The 25624-nt window shown below is 36.7% G+C and overlaps 1 protein-coding gene across 5 annotated transcripts in view; it reads left to right on the forward strand.

Moving 5' to 3' along the window:
* Positions 1 to 766: 766 nt before the first annotated feature.
* The window catches only part of Smc5 (structural maintenance of chromosomes 5), a 64037-nt gene continuing 39179 nt past the window's right edge, over positions 767 to 25624 (forward strand). For 3 of the 5 annotated variants that reach the window (XM_028764054.1, XM_028764056.1, XM_028764058.1), the window contains exons 1-8: positions 802 to 1024; positions 5244 to 5385; positions 8509 to 8561; positions 10038 to 10200; positions 12180 to 12314; positions 14282 to 14422; positions 16338 to 16499; positions 19451 to 19522. In XM_028764054.1, coding sequence (XP_028619887.1) covers positions 840 to 1024; positions 5244 to 5385; positions 8509 to 8561; positions 10038 to 10200; positions 12180 to 12314; positions 14282 to 14422; positions 16338 to 16499; positions 19451 to 19522 — 1053 coding nt within the window. In that variant the 5' untranslated portion in view covers positions 802 to 839. Of the gene's footprint in view, positions 1025 to 1783; positions 1794 to 5243; positions 5386 to 8508; positions 8562 to 10037; positions 10201 to 12179; positions 12315 to 14281; positions 14423 to 16337; positions 16500 to 19450; positions 19523 to 25624 lie in introns of all 5 variants that reach the window. The other 2 variants (XM_028764057.1, XM_028764055.1) reach the window with 2 other exon arrangements.

Consider the following 25624-nt stretch of genomic DNA (forward strand, 5'->3'; position numbering starts at 1 on the left):
ACTGACCTTAATACATGCATGTAATCAAAATGGTATAAAAGCATAAAGGAAGAAGGGGTATAGGATAGGGGGTTCTAGGGAGGGGAAATGGGGAAAGGGGATGACATCTGTATTGTAAATAAATAAAATAGCCAATAAAAAAAAAGAGAGTACTGACAGCTCCTCCAGAGGACCCAGGTTCCACTGTCTGTAACTCCAAGATCTGACACCCTCACACAGACATACATGCAGAGAAAACATCAATGTACATAAAATAAAAATAAATTATACAATAAAAGGGCAAGGAAGTGTGAGTGGGCAAGTAATTAATACACTCTTCATGATTTTGAGAGCATCAGACGGTTGTTAGTGCTATGCTTCTAACAACAGGCACAGAGTCAACAGGCATCTTTTATGTTCTTTGGAGTTCATTTGAGCACCAGGGAAGGAAACTGCAATGTAGAACATAAGACAGATGAGGCCTGGGGTTCTGGGAGAGACAGTCGCAAACTAGCGAGCAACCCAAGCACAGAGGGGCGACGAGACAGGTTTCCAAATAGTAAATGCAATTCACATATTGCTCTAAAGTTAAAATTCTCCAAGAAGAAAATACTGACACGTACGGAAATCAATCTTCTAGCTACAGTCCCTTCGAGTTGCACCGGGACCAGTATCTATGGCTTCTGAGGACACGGCTGGTCGGGGCGTGGCCTCAGTTTTGCGGGCCGGAACTGCGCCGGCGCGTCAAGGCCGCGGGGCGGGGTCAGACGGGGTCAGTTAGCGCGGGAGCCCGGCGCGGAGGCTCCTGGGCTGCGGCTCGCCTGGAACGGAAGCCGCCGCGGGACGCGGAGGAAGCCAGGATGGCGACTCCGAGCGGGAAGGCTGTTACCCCCAACCCCCAGGTTTCCAAGAGGTCTCTCCCGAGAGATGCTTCCTCCGAGGTCCCGAGCAAGAGAAAGAACTCGAACCCGACGTCGACACTGCCGAGGCCGTCCGGACTCTTTGTCGAAGGCTCAATCGTCCGCATCGCCATGGAGAACTTCTTGTGAGTGGCGGCAGGCCGCGCCTGGGCGGGAGCAAGCGGCTCGCAGGCCCGGGGCTGTGGGGTGTGCCCGGCTGTGGGGAACCTGTGTCAGGCTAACCCTGAGGCTTTCCCTGCCTAGGCCGTGGAGACTGCCCTGTTGACTGTAGTAAACATGTGGCCTGATGGTTTTTTATCCACCCACTGGTTTTGGAATGCGTCGGATGCCGTCAGTAGATATACTAAGGGACCAGGTCTCTAGTCTGCGAACCTCAATCGGCCAGGGACCTGTGCACTTCACAAAACTCGATAGGCAACAGTTACAGCGGAGTGGCAAATTTTGAAAAGTGTACGCGTTTTCCGAGTGGGCAGATGAGGTGGTAATGGTTGTTGATTGGAGATTAGACTGTACCAAAGAAATTAAATCGTGTTCCCAGTGTTTGTACCTCCTTGCAGATTCTTGACCCTTCCAATCCTCCTTTCTTCCTTGCTCCCACCCCAACTAGTTGAGTAGATTCTAAATGTTACCAAAAATATCATTATGTGTTTATCGCCTTAGAGTTATTCTTTCCAGGTATTTTTCTTAAATGTAGATTGAGTAAGTTATAGAAGCGTAGTGACTACCATTTTTTTTTTCAAGCACTTATGTATCAGGGGTACGTTTGTTTTATTTACATATCACTGTATTTCTACCTGTCTTTGTTGATGATATAAACTCAAAGCTATTGGTTTCTGTCCGGATCTGTGTAGATTCTAATTGCTGAATTGTTCATTTGAATCCAGATCATGAAAGGTAAATGTACCATGGGGTTATCTGCTGTAACTTACCTACCCAGGATTTCATGGGAGGCACAAAGACTGAAAAAAGCTAAGTTCACCCACAACTGTCAGAGCTTTGTGAAGAAGATACTAAAATCAAAAAGAAGGGAAGATGGTTACACAAAGAAGGAACTTCCTGAAAGCCAGTTTGTAAATGTTTAGTGAGTGATGAGTGACCTAACATCGAATGTAAGAACATGCGTGGATCAAGGTTGGAAACTATTGTTCTGGCTTGTCTCTTACTATGCTAAGGAATTCCAGCATCCTCCTGGGGTATGATTTTGAAAGGGTGCCCAGATAGCAAGCAATAATATTTAAAGTAAGAAAGCAAGAATGCAGGGCTGAAAGGTTATTTGATAAGATCTGCCTGTGGATTCTGAGGCATGAGAGTGGAAGAGTGCCCTAGTTCTTCCCACGTCTAGCTCTGGATAACCACTCAGATGTTATTCAAGAGCGAACAGTGTGGGGAGAGTAAGTCATAAATGCAGTTGAGCGCCTCTGTCTTGAACTTTACTGTGGAATAGCTAAGAGAAAAGTTGTATAGATGGAGTTTCTAAAGGCCTGGAGCTCAGAGAGAAAAGAATAAGTCACAGACTTGGGAGTCATATGTGTAGGTGGTTGTTGGTGTTACAGAAGTCTTTGAAATTACGAAAAGGAAAATACAAATTGGAGAAATAAAAAGTCTTTATTGTGAGAGAAAATGAACTCAGTGATCCATCTGTACAGGGAGATCAGATGAGAATCACAGAAGACTTGTCAGAGACGTTTAGTTAAAATAATACTTAAAATATCTGCTCCATTGCACTCGGAATGAGACTGAAGCCTCCTACATTTAGCAGTTGGAAAAATACTTTCCCTTTGATAAAGTAGTACAAAAGAAAACTTTTTAGACTGAGGAAGAATAAGGAAGAAAAGCTTGAACAAAAGCAGCAAAAACAAAAAGTAGGTAGAAAATGCAGTTGGGTATGGTTTTGTTTATTTATAAGATTTTAGATTGGGAGTGTATTTGGGTTTTCTGGAGGAACAGAACTTATAGAATGCATCTATATCCATATATAGAAAGGCCGTTTATGAAATGGCTCACAGGCTTTAGTTCAGCTAGTCCTGCAAAGGCTATCTACCATTATCAGTGGCTCTAAGAGTCCAGTAGTTATTCTATCCATGACACTGGATGTCTCCACTGGTCTTCAGAATCCCAGAGAACTAGGCTCTGATGCCAGTGAATGAATGGACTTGTCAGTGAGAGCAAGAGTGGAAGTCAGCAGACTATGAGGACAAGCTTCCTTCTGTGTCCTTTAGCTAGGCTGCCAGCAGAAAGTGTGGTCCAGATGAAGGGTAGATCTTCGCACCTCAGAAGATCTAAGAAAAAAATCCCTCACAGGTATACCCAGCTGCTTGAATTTTAATTAATTCTAGATGTAGTCAAGTTGACAACTAAGTTGTCACAGAGTGAGGCTGAGAAGTATCAAGCAGGTAATGAGGCTGGACTTAGAGAATTCAGATGGACTAGAGATAGGACAGGGGTTTTCCATGAGTGAATCAACTCAGATGAGGTTGAGCTCTAGGCTAAAGGAAGCACAGGTTAGTTAAGAAACTTGAAGAAATATATAATAGATAGAGTTTAGAATTCTGAGTAGAGATAGAAAAAGGAGGAAAAAGCTGAAACTAGGGCTAAGTTACAAAGCCGTTTAACTGTGTGTGCATGCGCACGCGTGTGTTTCTCTGTCTCTGTGTTGCATGCACACACATACATGGGTGCACACACACATATAACCAAAAGAAGGCACCTTATTGCTTGGGGCTCCAGTTACAAGTGGTTGTGAGCTGAACTATGTTGGTGCTGGGAACTAAACTTGGAGCCTCTGGAAGAAGATAAAGCTCTCATCAGTGGATTCATCTCTCCATCCCCACCTCTGTGTTAAACAAGTGATACTAGATTTCCATGTGTATCCATGTCGTTCTTTGTCACAAGTATATTTTTGTTATCACCTGACTTTTTAAAGTTTTAAGTGTTAAAGTTAGTATGCTTTGTTAATTTATTTATATATTTAGCGTGTTAGTAGGACTCTGGCATTTATTTTTGTAGATTAGTTAGGTGTACCTGAGCACTAAAAACCTAGAGAAGAAATATTATTTATGGATTCCAATTAAGGATTTTAAAAGGCAAGCTAGAAAAATGTCTAGGTTATAACTTGCTTCGTATCTTGCCAAAGCTGCCTTGATAAATAATGAGAATTAAACACAGATTAATAAGAAGTAAGACAGACATCACTGCTTGCACCTTTAATCCTTGTACTGGCAGAGGCAGGTGGATCTGTGCACTCAAGGCCACCCTGGTCTACAGAGTAAGTTTCCAGAAGAGCCAGGGCTACACAGAGAAACCTTGTCTTGAAAAACATAAGTAAGTGAAAAAAATATGAACCTTAAAAATATGTAGGAGAAAAAAATCACTTAAATTTAGAACTCACAGAAGCAGATATATAAAACTTATAGGTACTGAATATAAATTAAATGTTTAGTTCGTGTAACTATGGACTAACTGTGCAGGGAGGTAGAGCATTCTGGATGCCATGGTGTGTATAAGGATTACAGATCTCTCTGTGTATGTATCCTTGCCTTCTCCCAGAGAAATGGGGATTATTAGAACATAGCCTGTCGTGGATTCATAGAATCTTCTTCCAGCATTAAAGGAAGTAAAGTAAAGGCCCTTTTTTAAAAAAAAAAAATTTAATTGATGATAAAATGAAGCTATTGATTTAATGATTATTTTGTCATTTGAATAAGAATTTTTGGATTGCTTTGAATATTAAAATATGAGAAGTAGCTATTGTTATAATTTTTTAAAAAATTAAATGTAAGATATTAGGAAAGAAGCCGTGGCTTCTTGTACAAATTTGTTTTGAAATTATTTTACAAAAATTGAGGTAAAAAAATAAGTGCAATAGCTTTGATATAGTCTCCCAAAAGAGGATAAATGGCTTCAAACTTGGATTGTATTTTGCTTGGCAGGATCTCACTATGTAGCCCCAAACTCATGGGTTTGTTTTAACCAGGTTTTTAAAACCCTGCCTCCTGAATGCTAGAATTAAAGACACGTGCCACCATGCTGAGCCCCTGTGCTCTTATTTTACATGGGCATTGTTACTTTTTCCATTGATAAGAGTTTTCCCTCTATAAGATTATTTCAAATTTACAGGGTTAAGGATAGAGCTAGGTGATAAAGCACTTACCTAGCATGTAAAGGCCCTGTCTTGACTCTTCAGTACCTCATTTTCCCTAAATACATGAATAACATTAGCTGGCTTTTAAATGAATTATAAAAGGGTTGTGGACAGTGATAATGCAAAGCAACAAAAAGATGCATTTACAAAGAAAAGGTTTTTCTCTTATTTCTGTTCAATGATTTTGCTTCTTTTCAATTCAGAACATATGATATCTGTGAAGTGTCTCCTGGGCCCCATCTGAATATGATTATCGGAGCCAATGGAACAGGGAAGTCAAGCATTGTGTGTGCCATTTGCCTTGGACTAGCAGGCAAACCCGCTTTCATGGGACGTGCAGATAAGGTGAGTTAACAGAATTTCCTCTTTGGTTTTTGGCATTTCAAGACAGGGTCTCTTTGTAGCAGCCCTGACTGTCCTGGAACTTGCTTTGTAGACCAGGCTGGTCTGGAGCTCAGAGATCTGCTTGCCTCTACCTCCCAAGTGCTGAGATTAAAGGCATGCACACCCATTTCTGGCTTACTTAAGTTACATAATTTTTAAGAAAATTCAGAATCATTTGTTTTTATAAGCAAGTTAATGTCTACATTTTAGGTTCTGAAGTATACCAAATGAGCTTTCTTTTACCTAGAATTTCTAGAAGGACACTCATAGTCTCAGGAGAAAGTTCTGGTTAATTTTAATATTGCTCTAAGACAAAGAAGTGATAACAGCAATCCCAAACAAAGAAAGCTTATTCACCAAAAAAGAATTTTCAAATAATCCTGATGCCTTAGTAGGGAAATCTGTCAGGATTGTTAGATACCAGGTTAGATAAAACTTTGTTGAATGTCTGTACATTAACAGTGAACAAAATGATGTAGTTAAAAGTACTTCCAGGTTTTTGTTTTGTTTTGTTTTTTAAAGAGCGTACATATCTGTGTGTCCATGTAGGCTGGAAAAAGGTGTCCTACCCCCTGGAGCTAGAGTTACAATTGTGAGCCATCCATTCATTGTGGGTACTGGGAACCAGACTCTGGTCCTCTACAGTAGTCCCAGATTTGACAATAACAATGCAAGTGTAAGCTACCTAGGAGTAAATTAACAGAGATGTAATAATTATATACAAAAGTTATGAAATTATATTTTAAAAGAAAAGGTTGAGGACAAGTGAGATAGTTCAGTGGGTTAAAGCGATTGCTACCAAGCTGACAACTGAGTTCCGTCCCTGAAGCCCTGGTTGGGAAGAGAGAGCTGATAGGACATGACATGTGTTCTGCCTGCAGAAAAATAAAAATTTTAAAAGTTAAATAAAAAGTTTTGGTAAAGCTTAAAGTAAACTGCTGAGAATACTGCAGAAGTAGAGCTGTATGTAAACAATAATAAATAATAATGCTACAGAATTGAACCAGCACTCCCTAAAATTATAGATAAATATATTTAAAATCCATTTTTAAAAAACAAGCTATACCAGAGATATTTGTGGGCTAGAAAGATACTTTGCTCTGTTAATAAATTAGCCTTGTGACCTTTAACAGTGGTCAGGACATCAAACTTTGATTTAAAAGATAAGGAGGTTGAAATAGTTAATTTGCAAAGACTAGCTTGGATTTTTCTATATCCTTTGTCAAGTCATGAGTTCAGTCCATCTTCACTGGTCTCCTGGGTTGTAATCTCCAATTCTGTACATTTAGAATGGGTTTTGCTGTAGTAGTTTTTACCAGCCTTGCAGTTTTTATTTTAAAGAAACCACATTTCTTTTTGGACTGGTAGGGAACTTAAGGGAGGCCCTAGAGTGCAGTGGTTCCTAAATACAGATTGTTGGCCTTCTGTATCTACAGATTTAATGTTTAAGTGAAATCTAAGTTCTCAGTAAGAATACTTTATTTCTATTTAAATGTAAGTATAAAATTTTATTATAAGTTAAATCACCTGTATGGATACTTTATAGTAAATAAGAACTGCTCCCCTCTCCCACCCCCTCCCCCGTTTGTATCACATATTTTAATTGTTGCAAGACCAGTGCACAATTTGCTCCTTCAGAGATATCATCTTTCTATGAGTAAACAATGTTAAGTGACCTAGCCAGTCAAAACCAAATAATTGTGTGTGTGTGTGTGTGTGTGTGTGTGTGTGTAACATGTTGTCATTGGAACCTATAGTAGAGATTAAAGATAGTGTTCTCAGGTTATAGGAACACCATCACCACCAACACCCCTTTTAATCTGTAATTTCATTTTCTATAAAATTGATATATAGTTCAGGGTGGCCAATTGAACTTGGAAAGTTCCCAGTTTATCTTAGCAGCATATAATAAATGGTAGTTGTTTACAGTCATTCTCACAAATCGTTAATATGATTAAAAAGATTATTGCAAGGTCTTTTTATTCTGTGTTTTTAAAGTGTGTGATGGGGGAGGGAGAGGGAGAGGGAGATTATGTACCTATGGAGGCCACAAGAGGCTGTCATTTTTCCTCACAGCTGGATTTAGATGATTGTGAACCACTCAGCATGGCTACTAGAAACAGAACACAGGTCCTCTGGAAGAGCAGCAAGTGCTCTTAACTCTCCAGCTCTTGTTCTTTATTTATAGTTATGGAACATTTTGTTTGTCACTACATTCTGATTCAAGTTTTTTCCAATTTATCTCTCAGTACCTTAAAATACATAAACTTTATGATGCTGTACCTACCTCCTTTTGTGTTGTTGCCACTTTTCCTTGTTTTTAAAAATGTTTTTTTTATTCTTTGATAATATCATACAGTATATTTGATCATATTCATTTTTCCTTCTCCCCTTTTGTTTTGTGTCTTGAGACAGGTTCTCATGTAACACTGGTTGGCTAATACTAGTATGTTGTTGAGGGTGACCTTGAACTTCTAATGTTCCTGGCTCTCTACCAAGTGCTCAGGGGTTCTTTCATTTTAGTATTTATTATTTATGAAGCTCAAACTTAAGATTCAATTTGATGTTTTTAGTCCTTCACTCTGTTTTGTGTTTAAGCTCATAATTATCAGATCTTATTTTACTATGTAAATCATCATTTTATTTTTGAAAGGTACTTCATGGCAAGTCTGTCTTAAAATCAGAATAGGTACTATTAGAGTGCTTGTTAATGTTTAATCTATGCACCTCTGTGGGGGTCTGCAACAGTGGTAGATGTGGTATAGAGCTTTGTAGTTGTAGTATAGGACTTGTTCTGAATGTTCATAGTACATAGGCTTGGGAGAAGGATTACCAAATCCTTCCTCTTCCATTTTATCGCCTTGTTAGCAGCTTTGTGAGAGTCTTAACTGCCTAGCACTGAAATGACCCATAATTTAACTGCTGTAATTTTTGTAGTGCAAGAAGAGTGGAAGGACCTGGCCTGTACATTCATGTGGTTACTGAAAAAGTCTGATTTGGTGTAGAGTAATGACTCTTCTAGCACTCTGATTGTTTACCTGGAAATACCACTGACACAACTCACTTTTTCTTCTTACACTGTAGGTTGGGTTTTTCGTGAAAAGAGGATGTTCCAAAGGTTTGGTTGAAATTGAACTGTAAGTGTTAACACTTCTTTTTAGTATAATTTTTCAGCTTGTATCTATGCTTTCTTGATGACTTTGGAAAAGAATATTAATGTAATATTGTGGCAAATATACTTTTTAATGTGTCTCTTAAAAACAAATTTTAAAAAATTTATCTTGTAAAGTACTCAAGAAATTGTAGTTTAATGAAGTAATAAAGGTATATGACTGATTAATATACACTGAGAAGTTGTAGTCAGGTCTGATGGTACATTTCAGAATTCCAGCACTTAGGAGGTAGAGCAGGAAAGTAAGGACTTGATGCTGTTCAGAAGTATCAGGAATTCAAGGTCATTTTCCACTAGATAACAAATTCAAGGTAAGCCTGGACTACTTGTCTAAAACAGACAAACATACACCAAAGAGAGGGCGAGAGAAATTGTAGTCTGTAACATTTTTAAGTATCTCTTTTTTTGCCAATTTTGAAATACTTAGGCTAGGGTATAGCAAAGTAGTAGAGTTTACCTGATTTGCTTAAGTCCTTGAGTTTGAGCATCTTGTAAAAAAGATGAGTGAACAGATGAGTAGTGTGAAGCAAGTACTTCTGAAAGCAAAAAATGAGTAAATACCCTTTTTCAGATTCTGTATGTCTTAGTTAGGGTTTCCATTGCTGTGAAGAGATAACGTCACCAAGGCAACTCTTATAAAGGAGAACATTTAATTGGGGCTGGCTTACAGGTTCAGAGATTCAGTCCATTATCATCGAGGCAGGAAGTGTGGCAGCATCCAGGCAGACATGGCTCTGGAAGAGCTGAGCATTGTATATCTTGTTCTGAAGGCAAGTAGGAGAAGACTGCCTTGCAAGTAGCTAGAAGGAGGGTCTCAAAGCCTAACCCCACAGTGACACACTTCCTCTAACACCTCAGGACAGTGCCACTCCCTATGGGCCAAGCATATTTAAACCATCATACTGTATTACTAAATGGTTCTTTAGAGGCATATATTATATAGTTCTTTCAGCATTCAAAATGAAGTACATGGTAAGCATTCCATGACTTACTGTTTTGGGTAGAGAGTTTTTGGTTGGGGAAATTTGTATTCCATGGAAGTCAGTTTTCATTCATATATTTTTTCAAGTAGAGGACGTTTCAGCTAGTCTTTAATGTACTAATACATTTTGAATTACAGGCAAAGGATGTGATTGATGAATAGTATAATGATTAAAGGATAAATAAATTTGTGTTTTGGGATTAGAATTAGCACTTGTTTAATTTCAACAATTTAGGTAATTTTGAATGTTAACCAAATAGTGACTGACATGACTAATTGTGGGGTAATAACGAACAAAAAGCCAGTGTTTCCAAGGTTGGAAGGATTAAAAAATACCAGAAAGAATAAAAATTATAGTACTATTTCTTAGGTTTTGGGTATAGGAAAAATAACAGAAATGCTATTCTTAATTTACTGTGTGTTTTGAATATTAAAGCTTTTCAATTATTCTTTAATTAGGTTCAGAACTTCTGGAAATCTTGTAATCACTCGTGAAATTGATGTGATAAAAAATCAGTCCTTTTGGTTCATCAACAAAAAACCTGTAACCCAGAAGATAGTGGAAGAACAAGTTGCAGCCTTAAACATCCAAGTGGGCAATCTGTGCCAGTTCTTGCCTCAGGTCTGAAAAAATATCAGTGAACATGGGGAATTATCTTTCATTAATTTATTTATTTACTTTACATCCTAATCCTACCTTCTTCTCCCTTTCCTCCCAGTCCCACCCTGTCACCTCCCCTGCTCCCAACCTCTCTCTTTAGAGAAGGGGAGACCTCCAAACTTGGGGAAATTTTGTGTGTAGTATTTTCACTTTATGCCATAGAAAATATAAATACTATTCAAGAGATACAGTAATAGTTAGATTTGTATCAAAACAGCACTCTTAGTATTTGTAGCTCTTTGTAAAAGGAAGCATTCCATCACTTAGGTTAATTATTTCAATTAATAAGTATGTAATTGTTGCTCTTTTCATTCAAAGCAGCACTCTTAGTACTTTCTATTTTTATGGGCATGGTGACACACATCTGTAATAGTAGTTCTTAGTAGGCCAGCCTGGGCTACATAGAGTTCCAGGCCCACTGGACCTCAGTCATTCATATATTGTGTTAATAATTTTATTTAATAAGTTTGAGTTACAAAATGTTTTGAAAACATATTTTTTTCATGTTTGTCTGTGTGTGGTGTGTACTAGTATTTGAGTACGTGTGTGCACATAGTCTTAGAGGCCAGAGGTTGAGTTTTATATGTCTTTCTCACTCCCTGTCAACTTTATTTACTTAAACATTGCCTGAATCAGGAGTTTCGCTAGAAGATTCCCTGTCTCTGCCATAACTGGGATTATAGGCAGGTTGCCATGCTGGCCTAGTTTTTATATGGTATACACAAACCATCTCCCCAGCCTGTAAGAAAGGTACTTTAAGTACAGAGTAGTTTCAAATTCCCATTTGCAAGAGTCAAACAACTTATTGAAAATTCTTTAACAATATCATATAATGTGTTTTGACCATATTTACTCTTTATTTCCTTCCCTTAACTCTTTCAAGATATATCTACTTCTACCTCTCCTGTTTTTTGTTTTTTGTTTTTGTTTTTGTTTGTTTGTTTGTTTGTTTGTTTTTCCTGGTACTAACCTGTGGGCTCAAGATTTGTGCAGTCCATATACTCCTGGGTTTGGGCCATCCACTAGTTTATGTACCAGAAGTGACACCCTTAAAACTAATTCTCCTCTCTCAGAAGCCAGCAACTTACCTACTGTAGCTCCTCAAGTAGGGGTCAGTGCTCATGAACCACTTCCAGTTAGAATGTTGAACTGACTTGATTGTTTTGTTCAAGCAGATATAGCTGCCATGAGTTCTTGAATGTGAGATCCTGAGAAGCCAGAGTTAGTGAACAACTTTTCATAGTTGTTTTGTTTTTCAAGACAGGATTTCTGTGTAGCCCTGGATGTCCTGGAATTCACTCTGTAGACCAAGCTAGCTTTAAACTCTCAGATCCCTCTGCCTCCGCCTCCCAAGTGCGGAATTAAAGGGGTGGACCACCGTGCCTGCTTTAATTAATGAACAACTTTTAATCAGTGCATTTATATGATATGTTGGTTAGAATAGACTTCTTTTATATGTAGGTGTACTTTCTAAAGTCTAGTGATATTTTTATTTGTTCATTAATAATAAAATATACTGACTTGAAGAGATGGCTCATTTCTTAGAAGCACTTCCAAAGGACCCAAATTTGATTGACAGCGCCCGCATATGGTAGTTTACAACTACTTGATCTTCGCTCTAGTGGATCTGATGCCTTCTTGACTCCTGAGGCATTGCATTCACATGCATAATCCAACACATAGGTACACACATACATAGGTGATATAAAGAAACATTTTAAAGATTTTTAAAAAAATATTCTAATCTATGTTTAAAATTACAGTCCAATATCTTTCATTTTAATGTTGCATCGTGTCTACACTATAGCTTATTTTCCTCACAAACATAATGATTTGTTTCACATCTCAAGTTTTTTTAAGTGAGACTATGTTGGCAAATTTAATAAATTTTAATGGTATTTATGAATGATAGTTGCTAATACTTAATTTTGGTGCTGTAGGACAAAGTTGGGGAATTTGCTAAACTCAGCAAAATTGAACTCCTTGAAGCTACTGAGAAGTCAATTGGTCCTCCAGAGATGCACAGATACCACTGTGAACTCAAAAACTTCAGGGAGAAGGAGAAGCAGCTAGAGGTATTTAGAAATAGACAAGTCATTTCTGTTGTCATTTACTAAATCTGTATCTCAAAATGTGCAAGAATAACTAGGTGGTGGTGCCTTTCATCCCAGCACTTGGGAGGCAGAGGGAGGTGGGTCTCTGGTCTGTTCCAACTCTGCAAGTCCTAAACTGAGAAACCTTGTCTTGAGGGAAAAGAAAAAAAGACATATTACAAAATGGGTAGTATGTCTGTATGTTGAGTAAATTCGTAACTGTGGTTGTTGATTTTTCACCCAAGCTTGTATTTCTAACATCAACTGGTGACAAAATGTGAGAATGGTATATAAAGTTTGAAACTTTTTGACTATTTCAGTAAACACATGTTACCAGTTGAGATTTTAAGAAACTCTCAATAGGAAGTTACATTTTTCTTTCATCTGGTACCCATCAAACAATTTGTTGTGTGCCATGTACTGTGTAAGATTTTGAGATTTACAGAAGATAAGGATGTGGTATTTGAAAACACTCCTGTTAATGTCATTTGGTGTATTTTTTTCTTTTCTTTTCTTTTTTTTTTTTTTTGTTTTTCAAGACAGGGTTTCTCTGTGTAGTTCTGGCTGTCCTGGAACTCTCTCTCTCTGTAGACCAGGCTGGCCTCGAACTCAGAAATCCTCCTGCCTCTGCCTCCCAAGTGCTGGGATCAAAGGCGTGCGCCACCACCGCCCGGCGTATTTTTTCTTTAAGTCAAATGAAGATAGACTTTATACACAAAGTAGAATTTAGTTGAAGTGTTAATTTTTAAAAACTTCTAATAAATAGATACGTAGAAATGCTATATAACTTACTCAGCTTGGTATCTTTTTATAATTAAAAAAAAACAAAAGAGATAACCTTCTCTTTAAGTATAACTATCTATAGTTGATAAGTATCTTATTATAATAAAAGATTAATTTTGATGTCTTAAAAAGAATTGGTCTGGGATTTTTGTGATTATTCAATTCTGTGTCTGGTATTCCTTCAACTCTTTGATCTTGATGAGAAATCCTCAATTTTTGCATCAATCTAATATTTACACCTGAAATACATTTCTAAATTACCTCTACCTGCTGAAGGAAACAAGCATGTATTTTTTTTTTTCTAGGCTGTTCAGTACAGCTTTGTGTTTGTTAATATGCAATAGATTGAATTTTAGCTTTCTGTCATCTCAAAGTCCTTAAGTCCTGAGTATTTATGACATGTTAATCCTGATACTCTTTTGCATTTATATGCCATTTTTACAGATTTTTTTTAAGCTTTTGTCTGGACAGACAGGGCAAAATCTAAAATGAATCAAATTCCAAATCAGGAGTCATATAGGTGTATACAAGCTGCAGTTTGGGAGCATTTTGGAGCTCAGATTACAGATGCTTAGCTGGTAGTAACATCCATGGACATATATCAGAATCTGATAAATTTCAAAAGGAGAAACATTTTTAGCTTTATGCATTTCAAAGAAAAGATTGTTAATGTGTTAAGTGAATTGCTTTTATCCTTAGGCAAAGCTCTGGGCTCAGAGGTGCTGACAGGCTTCCTTACAGTTACATGACTAATGTATTTTAAAATCTTGAACCAGAATTTCTCGCTGGAGTGTTACTTTCACTTGATTTTGTTGGTTTTGTTGTTGTTTTTAGCCAGGGTCATTGGTAGCCCAAGCTGGCCTTTCACTCTGTGTATGACTGAAGATGACCCTGAACATCTGATGCTCTTGCCTCTATCTCCTCAGCACTGAAACTACCGGTATTTATCACTAGTCTAGTTGTGAGTAGTGCTGGGGATCAAATATAGAAAGAACTTTATGCCTCATTAGGCAAGCGTTCTCCCTAGCTTCATCTTTACATAGTTCTAAGGAACCCTTACAGAATTCTTTCTTGTGGAATTTTGCTTATATTTCATTGTTAAAAGATTTGACTTGCTGTGTGTCCTTTTTTTCATTTGAACTAATTGTCAACAAATACTATTTTAGACCTCTTGCAAAGAGAAAACTGAATACCTAGAGAAAATGATTCAGAGAAATGAAAGGTACAAACAAGATGTGGAAAGATTCTATGAACGAAAACGACATTTAGATTTAATTGAGATGCTTGAGGCAAAAAGACCATGGGTGGTAAGTGTTAACTTATCTGTGGGAAAAATAGGTGACTCATCAGCTGTCTTAGGTTGCTTTCCATTGCTATGATAAACACTGACCAAAAGGAACTTGGGGAGAAAGGCTTTTTTCTATTTATAGTCAGGGTCCATTTTGAAGGGATGTCAGGGCAAGAACTCTAGACAGGAAGGAACCTGCAGACAGGAACTGAATCAGAGGCCATGGAGGAATGCTGCTTACTGCCTTGTTCTCCATTTCGTCCTCAGACTGCTTTCTTTATATCCTCAGACTTCCTGACCCAGGGATGGCATCAACCACAGTAGGCTGGGTCCTACTATAGCAATCATAATTTTAAACCTGTGGGTCAGTCTAATGGACGCATTCTCTCAATTGAGGTTCCTTCTCAGATGAAGCCAGCTTGTGTGAAGTTGACTCCACCCTCCCCCCAAAAAAACCCAAGCAAAAAGAAATCACCAAAACAAAACTAATAAATGACTGAGTACCTACAAAGTATGTCTATATAAATAGGCACTCATTTTGTATTAAGGTTAGATATTTCTTAAAATTTTATACATGTATGCATATATTTTTTTTTTATTCTTTATTTGCTATATGCTAATTATCACAGTTGATTGAGTTACTAACATCAGTTCTTCAGGTTTTAGTCTTTAGCAGTTCTTTACTTTTTTCCCCTTAATGTTAATGATCTAAGGTATTGTTCACATTAAAAAGTAAATTTCCAAAGCAAGGACTGTCATTTAGTGCCACTGAAAATATTTTTGTGTGTGTATGTCACTAAAAATTTAGTTGAGGTATGCCATATGTAGCTGAAGTATCTTAACTGTCTTCTCAGACTTTATAATTTTCCTATTTTTGTCATTGCTGTTTAAAATATGATACATATTTATTACCTATGACCAGCTTGGGATAAGTAGTGGAGTTGCTTGGAATATTACTTAATGAATGGAAGCATTAATTTTTATGTTTGTTTCATGGAAATACATATTAATATGAAAATAATGTGTGTCTCTATATTATAGCATTCTTACTTCCAACCAGGCTTGGCAATTTCTTTCTTCTTAAACTTTGTCCTTTTTATACCTTTTTATTGTATTTTTCTGTGTTTATTACTATTTTTCATTTTATCTTTTGAAGTCTTTTGACTCCTTTTTGAAGAGATTGATTTCAATCTTTTTAACTTTTTAAATTTAAAATTTGTAGGTCTCCAGTCCCCATTCCCCCAACCCCCATACTTTATTCACTTTTTCAAAAGATTTTCTGTTTTTAGTTGGAGGGAAGGACATGCCTGTAAGTGTGGTTTAGAACTGCTCCAGGAGTGTCCTGGGTCTTCTCAGCAGGAAAATTTATTTCTTTTTTTATGTGCATGGTGTTTTGCCTGCATGTGTGTTTATCTGAGCTGCCATATAATATAGGTGCTGGGAATTGAACCCAGGCCCTGCTTGTAACCACTGAGCCATCTTTCCAGCCAGAAGGGAATAGCTTTTTTCAACTCCTATTTACTCTTATTATTTCTATTTTAGCATTCCATTTTCTTGTTATTCAGCAAATAGTCAGCCAATTCCTGTGAAGTGACATTTTTGGAAAATATGTATACTGCTTGTGGGAGGTTGTTAACTCTTTCACCATGTCAATTAACTCACGTCAGGTCATCAGGCTTGAGAGCAGGCACCTTTGCCTGCTGAGCCATCTCTCTAGCCCAGACATTGTTTTTATCGAGCTAGCAGCTGCATATTTCTTTGTATTTTTCTTTGACCCATTCTTTACCTTTCAAAACTGAAATTCTTTTGTTTGCCTATTCCTTAATCTTGTCTATTGATAAATTAAAAGAAAATCTCTGCTTACACTTTGACTTTTGGATGCATTGACTTAAATACCTAATATATTAACTTCTGTTTCTTGAATTATTTGCAAGGAATATGAGAATGTACGTCAGGAATATGAAGGTGTGAAACTAATTCGTGACCGAGTGAAGGAAGAGGTCAGGAAACTTAAAGAAGGGCAGATTCCTATGACGCGACGGATTGAGGAAATTGATAGGCAGCGTCGCACTTTGGAAGTTCGAATCAAAGAAAAGGTACTTGAGTTGTTCAGTTTGGGATTGTCTACATTTTATTCAACATAGAAAAATACTTCCGGTGCCTTTAAAAGTATTTTCTAGGGTTCACTTCTTTGGGAATTAATGAGGATTTTCAAAAACTTGTTATGAATGGAGAATGTTACCTTAAAGAAATTTCAGGGTGATTGTTGCTGGGCATATGGGTTCAGGTCTGTCTAAGCACTTGAGACATTGAGGCAAGAACATCACTGAGTTTGAGGCTACCATGGGCTACAGAATGAGACATAGCCTCAAGAGAAAGTTTGAGCTACAAACAACATCATATTTCTTAGAAACACTGAGTTCTTTTTGTTAATGTAGTATGTACCTCTATAACTTTAAATTGCTTATGGAGGTGAATTTTAGTTTTCCAGGGATACTTAGGGATCAAAGGTGTCTTGCTGAGATATAACACCACAGCCAAAAGCAACTTGAGACAGAAAGGGCTTCACGTGACAGATTATATACTTTACTTAGGGAAGTCAGTGCAGAACCTAGTGGAAAGAGCTGAAGCAGAAACCATGGAGGAGTACTTATTGGCTTGCTCTGCCTGTTCTCTCCAACAACTCAGGACCACCTGCCTGGAGGTGCACAGCGCCTGCCTCAATGAACTGGGCCTCCCCACATCCGTTATTAATCAAGAAAATGCTCTATAGAATTCTCTATAGGTAGTACAGGTGGAGGCATTTTCTCAATTGAGGTTCTTCTTCCCAGGTAACTAGCTTGTGTCAAGTTGAGCAAAAAACTAGCCAGCACAAGGAGGTATTTTGAAAGTGATTAAACCTGGTAGAATCTGGTAGTTTTTTCCTAGCTGGGGGCCACTATATTTCAGTAGATACCTAAAACTGAAGATAATTCCAAAACCTATGTAGTTTGAATATCCTTGTACAAAATTATTTAATCCTTCAGTGTTTGAGGAATTGACACTGTTTGCATACACTTTACCAATTGATCATCCATAGTGTGAAAATCCAAAATGTGAACATTTTGACTAAAAAGCTTAGAATTTTGAAATATGGTAGATCCCGCATTTTCAGATTTGGGATGTTCAACTTGTATTTATTTCCCTCCTATGTGTACATACACGTATATTATGTGGTCACAATTTCTTCTGAAGAAAGCACATTATATTTTTTTCCTTTAGCATTTCTGAATTGCCAGCATTGACTGCTTTTTTGTTTTGGGACCATTACTGTCTAAATAAAGCTTATCTGAGTTTAAAACTGCAGTTGGCCTGATAATTGAGAACTGATGAATGATAAGTTTATTTATGGACAGGCTACACCCAGTGTGATGTTAAGGACAGGACAGTGGGCAGCTTGAGACTTCATAATGGTGCACAGTTAAAAATTGACACACAAAAATTACAAATAGATTATTCCTGGAATTTAGTTTCCTATTTAATATTTTCAGGCTGTAGTTGACGACAAGTAGACTTGGTAATGTAAAACCATGGATTTGGGGGGGGGAGATTACTATAATGCAATATAAACAGATTCAGAATTTTGAATGCCATTTTGGAGATTCAAATAAATGCAGTGAAGTTAAGTATTGACATGTACTCTGGTACTTCTGATGTGCATTAGATGACTCATAATTGATCATTCAAAATTTAAAAATGTTTACATCTACAAAAGATTATAGATTCTAGTTCTTTAACAGGTCTTCTCACTTTATGGTTAAGGATCATTAAGTCTCAAAGCTTCACATATATAATAGTTGGCAGTCATATTGATGACTTAATTATAACCATTAGATAATTGGTTATAATTAAGTTGTGGATTTATAGTTGCTTTGTGGCACCTGAAGTTACTGCTATATTGCTTTAAAACTTGGCTATTTTATGGAGTAGAAAGTAATGTCTATAATAAAGAATTATATATAAAATACTTTGGCTTCTCTATTCCTAAAAGAAGCTAGCTATTAAGACAGTCTCAAAATAACTCTTAATGTTTATATAGAAATATACATGATTTAAGATATTTTAGAGCCGGGCGGTGGTGGTGCACGCCTTTAATCCCAGCACTTGGGAGGCAGAGGCAGGCAGATTTCTGAGTTCAAGGCCAGCCTGGTCTACAGAGTGAGTTCCAGGATAGCCAGAACTACACAGAGAAACCCTGTCTCAAAAAACATAATAATAATAATAATAATAACAACAACATATTTTAGAATTGTCTTCCTTAAGAGGTATCTATGGCTTCTGAAGAGGTACATTGTATTAGTCTATGAGTGTATATTAAAATTATTAATCCTCTAAACATGTAGCAGGAATAAACAGTTAATTATATTTACTATATTCTATCCCTCTCCCTTTTTAGCAGAAAGCTTTATAACACTCTGATTTTTTTTGTCCCTAACATTCCAAAGAGGCCCTGTAATGTTATAGAGGCCATTGGCTCCAAATTAATACACATCTATATTGTAAATGCTCATGCTGTCACTTAATAGTTGCTTGGTCTTACTTTCTTCATATAATAAAGCAATGTATCTAGTTTGTCTCATCAAATTGGTTTTTTTAATTGATTATTTTATTTAGTTACATTTCAAATGTTATCTCCCTTCCCCGTTTCCCCTCCAGAAACCCCCTATTCCATCCCTCCAGCCCCCTGCTTCTATGAGGGTGCTCCCCCACTCACCCACCCCCACCAAACTGTTTTTATAGTCAGACAAAATATCAGGAAAACATGGAAACAAGTGTCTGTACATGTTAGTATACACTAGATACACTAAAAAGCATAATACTTTTAGCAGTAACCTTTATAGATTTCCTATACCATTAGTAATTTTGGTGGTAATTATGAATTTGATTTGAATTACAATGTGGGAAAGTATTGTTTTGGTTGATTTATAAAATATTTGGATGGATGGGCCCACATAATTTTCTTAAATGAGTTTTTAATTAACCTTTTCTTTCTGGTTCAATTTTGCAGGCAACTGATATTAAGGAAGCATCTCAGAAATGCAAACAAAGGCAAGACTTGATTGAACGGAAGGATAGACATGTAAGACTCCTACCAAAAGTTGATTACCTTAATTTACCATAACTTGTTTTTCCAAGGGGATAAGTGGTTATTGTAATTTTTTGGAACTATCCCAAATCCTCCTCATTCTGCTAAATTTTAGTTTTCCTCACAAAAAAACAAAACAAAATAAAAAACCCTCTAAGTGTAGTAGCTGCACAGAAGATAATTGAGAAAATTTCTCAGTTAATCATATGACTACATTTCATAGATGGTATGGTTTTTATTTTGGTTTAAAATGCTATGATTTTTATTTGTGTGTTTGTGTTTGTTTTTTAGTCAGGACAGGGTTTCTTTCAGTATCCTGGCTGTTCTGGAACTCTGTGTAGACCAGCCTGGCCTCATATGCACAGAGATTCACCTACCTTTGCCTCTCACATGCTGGGATTAAGGATGTGTGCCCACATGCCTGGCTTAAAATGTTGTAATCTTTAGTATTATCATTCAGTTACTATTTCTTAAAGGATCTTACTATTTTGTTTTAGTCCCACAGATAGGAGATCCGTTAGGGACAGGAGTGGTAGGGAGTGAAGCCAGGGTTCTTGCTGTGTTCCAGCTTCTTACCAGCAGAGTTTGTGCAGTGGAACTGTGGTGGTGGTTGTTTCTCACACCATGCAGAATGCTAGTTATATTGCTGTAAGGTCACTAAGTATAGCCTTTATGACTAGACCTGCTTTTTAATGTTAAAAATTACATTTGTTTATGTGCCACAGCACATGTGTGGAGGTCAGAAAAAACTTCCAGAGTTGGTTGTCTCCTATGGGTTGTTAAGCATGGTGTCTTTCCCCACAGAGCTCTTGGCAGCTCCTGAATTCTGATTTTCAATTCAGTTTATTAGTCTCTTGTCTTTGTATTGAGGAATTGACACCATTAGATTCAGTTTTTATTGGAAGGCCTGTACCCCGTTTTGTTGATTCTGTGTGGTTGATGGTTTCCTGTTACTCCTTTACTTACCTGTTGTTCTGTTGTGGCATAGTCTCTTCTGTAGCGTTGTGGATATGTTGTCTTTGATTCCTTTATGTATCATCTCTGGAATAGTTTAGTCATAAATTCATTTAGCCTTTTGTTGTTGTTTTGTTTGTTTTGTTGGATGCTTGTCTTTTTTGTTTTTGTTTGTTTGTTTGTTTTTTGTTTTTCAAGACAGAGTTTCTCTGTATAGCACTGGCTGTCCTGGAACTCACTCTGTAGACCAGGCTGGCCTTGAACTCAGAAATCCACCTGCCTCTGCCTCCAAGTGCTGGGATTACAGGCGTGTGCCACCATTGCCTGGCTGTCTTTTTTCTTAAAATATGACAGATAGTTTAGGTATTCGTAGTAGTGTGTGTTGACACATGTCTTTCAGAATGAGAGATAGATTGTTCCAAGTTTCCAGCCTTGTGGGAAATAAATAATACTGTTTTCTAGTTGACCTGCCACAATGTATAATTGGTGTTTCTTTCTTGCAGCTTTCAATATAATTATTTTGATCTGTATTTTTAGTGTCTTAATAATTATATGACCAGCAAAGGTTATCTGGTCTTAACGTGTTTTGTGTTCTAAATGCCTCTATACTTGGATTGGTATCTGGATCTAGATTTGGGAAATTTTCTGTTATGGTTTTATTGAAAAAGTTTTCTATACTTTTGAAATTATTATTCTATGATCATGATTTGGTCTTTGATCATAGTACTCCATAGCTCTTGAATGTTCTGTTTCTACCTTCTGTTTTTAATCTCTGATTGTTCTGACAATTCTAGTTGTCTGAATGTTCCAGTTTCTTCTACTCCGTGTTTAGGTCATGATATTGTCCTTCCCGTGGTCCATTATGTTGCTAAGGGGTTTTGTGGAGCTTTTTATTTGACTTAATGAATTTCCTATTGCTGTTGCTTCACATTTATTTATTTAGTGTATGTGTATATGTATATGAGTGTGTGTGTGTGTGTGTGTGTGTGTGGTGTGTGGTGTGTGCTATGATGTGTATAGAGGTCAGAGAACAACTTGTGGGAGTCAGTTCTGTTCTTCTACCATGTGGAATTTGGGGATCAAATTCAAGTCTTCATGATGTCTGGCATGCACTTTTACTTGCTGAGCCATCTCACCTTTGAGGAAGATCTTAATGAGACTATTAAACATGAGTAGTCTCTTTCTTGAACTTACTATGTACGTAGTCCAAGATAATAATGAACTTTGGATTCTCCTATCTCCGGTGCTGGAATTTATAGGTATTAGCCACCACTATGGGTTTATGCAGTGTTTAGGATAGAACACAGGAATTCATGCATGATAGGCAGTCTTGATGCCAACATCCCCAGATTCCTTCATGTCTTCAGTTTTCACATTTGTCTGGTTCAATGTGGGACTTGCCTTGAGTCCATTTTTCTTAGAATTCATGATTTTCTTTAAAGTTGAAAAGTTAGGGGCTATTTGTTTCTTCAGTATTCTTTTTATCTCCTTACCTTCTGATACTTAGTACATTGCATTTTTGATATACCACAGGTCTCTACAGTTTTGTTCTTTTTCTTTTTTTTTCTTTTCTTATTCCTGTTGTTCTCAAACTGCATAATTTTGGTTGACTTTGTTTAGTTTATTCTTTGTTAGACTTTTTTAAGATTTACTTTTGAGTCCCTCTAACAAAACTTCATTTTGACTTAGAACACTTTTAATTCCAGAATTTCTAACTGGCTAGTTTTTGTATTGTTTGTTTTTAGTATCTCCATCTATTGATAGTGTATCTTTGTTTGATGAAACTGTTACTGTTTCTTTTAGTTAGGATTTTCTTACGTTTGTAAAATATAAATAGGTATTTTAAATAAGGTCTTTAGTCTTTTCTAAGTCCATTTGTGATCTTACTTAGATATTTTTCTGTTGACTACTTTTTCTTTTTTTCTTTTTTCTTTTTTTCCTCTGTGGCTGCCAAACTTTCTACTTAGAGTGAATTAACCAGTTTTGGTTTTTGGTCAAAAGTGTAGTTTAAATAAGAAAATGTGGTAAATCTAAAAATTAATTCTCTTCCTTTCATGAAGGCTTGATGTTCTTACTCATTGATGATTAGTGTCTGCTTGTCTGTAGTGCTAATTGAACCCAAGGCCTCTTCTTACTGCAGGCAAGTGTTCTACCACTGAGCTGTCTCTAGCCTCATGAATTACATTGCTGATTGTTGTCTAGTGACTTTCCTTAGTTTTGTTTTGTTTGTTTGTTTGTTTTTTGTTTTGTTTTTTGTTTTTTGTTTTTTTTTGTCTTTCTAGACAGGATTTTTCTGTGTAGCCCTGGTTGTTCCAGAACTCATTCTGTAGACCTGGCTCTCCTCAAATTCAGAAATCTGATGGCTTCTACCTCCCAAATGCTGGGATTAAAGGTGGTATCACCACTACCTAGCTTCCTTAGTCTTTAAGGAAGATGGATTGGCTTTTAAGTCACTGTCATATTAGTTTTCTCCCAACTGAGCAGACTTCTTAAATGCCTGGACTATTTACGCCTGCCAGGCTTTGGAGAGTAAGTATGTTGGGCTATGCCCTCAGCACTGAGTACAGTCAGGTTCTAACTGTTCATTGATATCCAGTCTTTTTCTTTTTTAATAAGTGTTGCCTGGATGTAAATAAACATCTGGTCATTTTCACTGCAAATATACACATCTCTTCAGCTTTTGCTTCCTGTTTTCATAAGCCTCAAGGTAAAATGGGTGAGGGCTCAGTAGCCCAAGATATGTACAGTCTTGTTTATGTGAGCTCTACTCTGGATTCCAGGAACTTCCAGAGAAGTAAATGAAGAGCTCAGTCTTTTGCTTTGCCTATTGTTTGCTATAAATGTTGTTATTGTCCCTTGTCAGGCAGCTGTGATACTCAATAATTCTGCTGATTGTTTTTGACAAATATGTTCAGGAACAAAGTTGCTTTGCAGTGGTAACCTATGAGTTAGATTGGAGAAAGACAAGCCTTATGAATACTGTTTTTTAGGAAAGTGTCATACAGAGCAGATAAATGACAATTCCCAAAATTGCTGGGCAGCTAGCTTTTACCATTGTTGTGGGTTATTATAAAGAATATGGCAGAAGTGGGAAGACAAGCTGGGTTTGGGAATTGGGCATGTTTAGAAGTTTACAAAGATTATCACTTTTACCAAGATTTGGCCTGGATTTGGTTTGGCTAGTAAACATTTCCCAGCGTGCTACAAACATTAGATTAAAAAGTTAATTTTAACAGTTTTTGTCACCATTCGTTGGTTTTATAGAAAACATTGTAGAGTTCCTGACTTCACTATTCCTGATGAAATTTAAATCTTTTCTACATCTACAAACAAGTGTTGCTGGGATTTTAATAAGAATTGTGTTATACCTTGGGGGAGAATTGACATTTTTACTGTTTTGAATCTTCCACTCTAGGAACACGATATGTGTCCATTTATTTAGATTTTTGGTTTCTTCCGTTAGCATTGCCTGTTTTCAGCAGACGTCTCATCTGTGCTTTGTTAGATTTAAACCTTAGTCTGTCTATCCATCACTTCTCTTTCTCACCTAGATTCTGTGGATTTTTAAAAAATATTATGTCACATGTAAATAGAAATAGCTTTGGGGTTTCTTTCCTGATTTATTTGTGTTTAGTTTCCTTTTCTTGACTTACTCCACTGGTTAGTGTTTCTAGGTGCTGCTGAGTGAAAGTAATAAGCACGGACTGTCTTATTTATGACCTTAGGAAGGATTGGATTTCTACCATTAAGTATGTATGATGTAGGCTTTCATAAGTAGGATGAACTTTATCAGATTCATTTTGAATAAAGCTAAATTTTTGTCTCTGTTTCTATTAATGTTTTATTATTTTCTTCTTTAGATTATTGATGTTTATATGTTAAATTTATATTAGTTGTTGAATAGCAAATCAACTTTACTTCCCTAACATGAAACCCACTTGATTATGGTGTATAAATGGACATTTGTCTGTTTCATATGTGAGTGAATTCTACGTGCTAACATTTTGTTAATGGGTTTTTTCACTCTGTCTGTAAGGGATAGTGTTCTTCTGTAGTTTTCTTTTTTATTATGTCTATTTAGGGATTTGGATAATAACAAACTTCTTAAAGTGAATTGGGAAGTGACTTTGAAAGGGATTATGTATGGGACTAGTGTTAATTCTTTAAACATTTTATATAATTCTGAAGTGAAACTATTTGGTTCTAAAAAAATTTTTTTTAATATTAATGTATATTTATGTGGGAACAGGGGTGAACACTCACATATCAAACATGTTTGTAGAGGTCAAAGGATAATTTGTGGGAGTCAGTTCTTTCCTCCCACTACATAGATTCCAGGGATCAAATGAACTCAGGTTATTGGGCGTGGTAGTGGGTACCATTATATTGCAGGCTCCCTAGGAGTTTATTTTAGAACTGTGAATTCAATTTCCTAAACATGGCTTTCAGGTTGTTCAAATAGTCTGTTTCATATTCTTTTAAGTTTTGGCAATTTGTGTTCAGAAAGCAGATCAGTTTGTTTGTTCAAATTGTCAAGTTTATGTATGTATAATCCTTGTACCCTTCAGTACAGTATATCTAGAGGCTGTAGTAAGATCCATGTGTTATTTCATGGGGACATTATGTTGTATATATCCCAGTTTTCCTCTAGTTTTTTTCTTTAGTTTCTTTCCAGAAGTTTCTGAATTTCACCGATGTACCCCCATCACTTAGTTTTATTGCTTTCCAGTTTTATTTTTTCTTTCTTGTCTTTTTTTTTTTCCCTTCTGCTGCTTGATGAGGTTTCATTTTGCTCTTTTTCAAGGTTCTTGAGCTGGAACCTACTGATCCAGGACAGTTTGTGAACACTCTTGCTGTACATTTTCCTCATCACTGCTTGAGCTCTGCCCTACACATTTTGATATGTTGTAATTTTTATTTTCATTCAGTTCAATGTATAAATACAGTTTACTACGTTTTCCAATTTTTTTAGGATTAAAATTTATTTATTTGCCATTTAATAAACTTAAAATCATTTCTTTGAGAATGTTAACCAATCTGTAACCACTCTTGTGTATCTTTGTGTTTGTACACATGTGAATGCTGGTATACATGTGCCACAGTATATGTTGAGGTGAGAAAACACCAGGAGTCAGCCCTCAC

This window comes from Grammomys surdaster, unplaced genomic scaffold (genome assembly GCF_004785775.1).
Source record: "Grammomys surdaster isolate TR1022 unplaced genomic scaffold, NIH_TR_1.0 141, whole genome shotgun sequence".
NCBI classification, from domain to species: Eukaryota; Metazoa; Chordata; class Mammalia; order Rodentia; family Muridae; genus Grammomys; species Grammomys surdaster.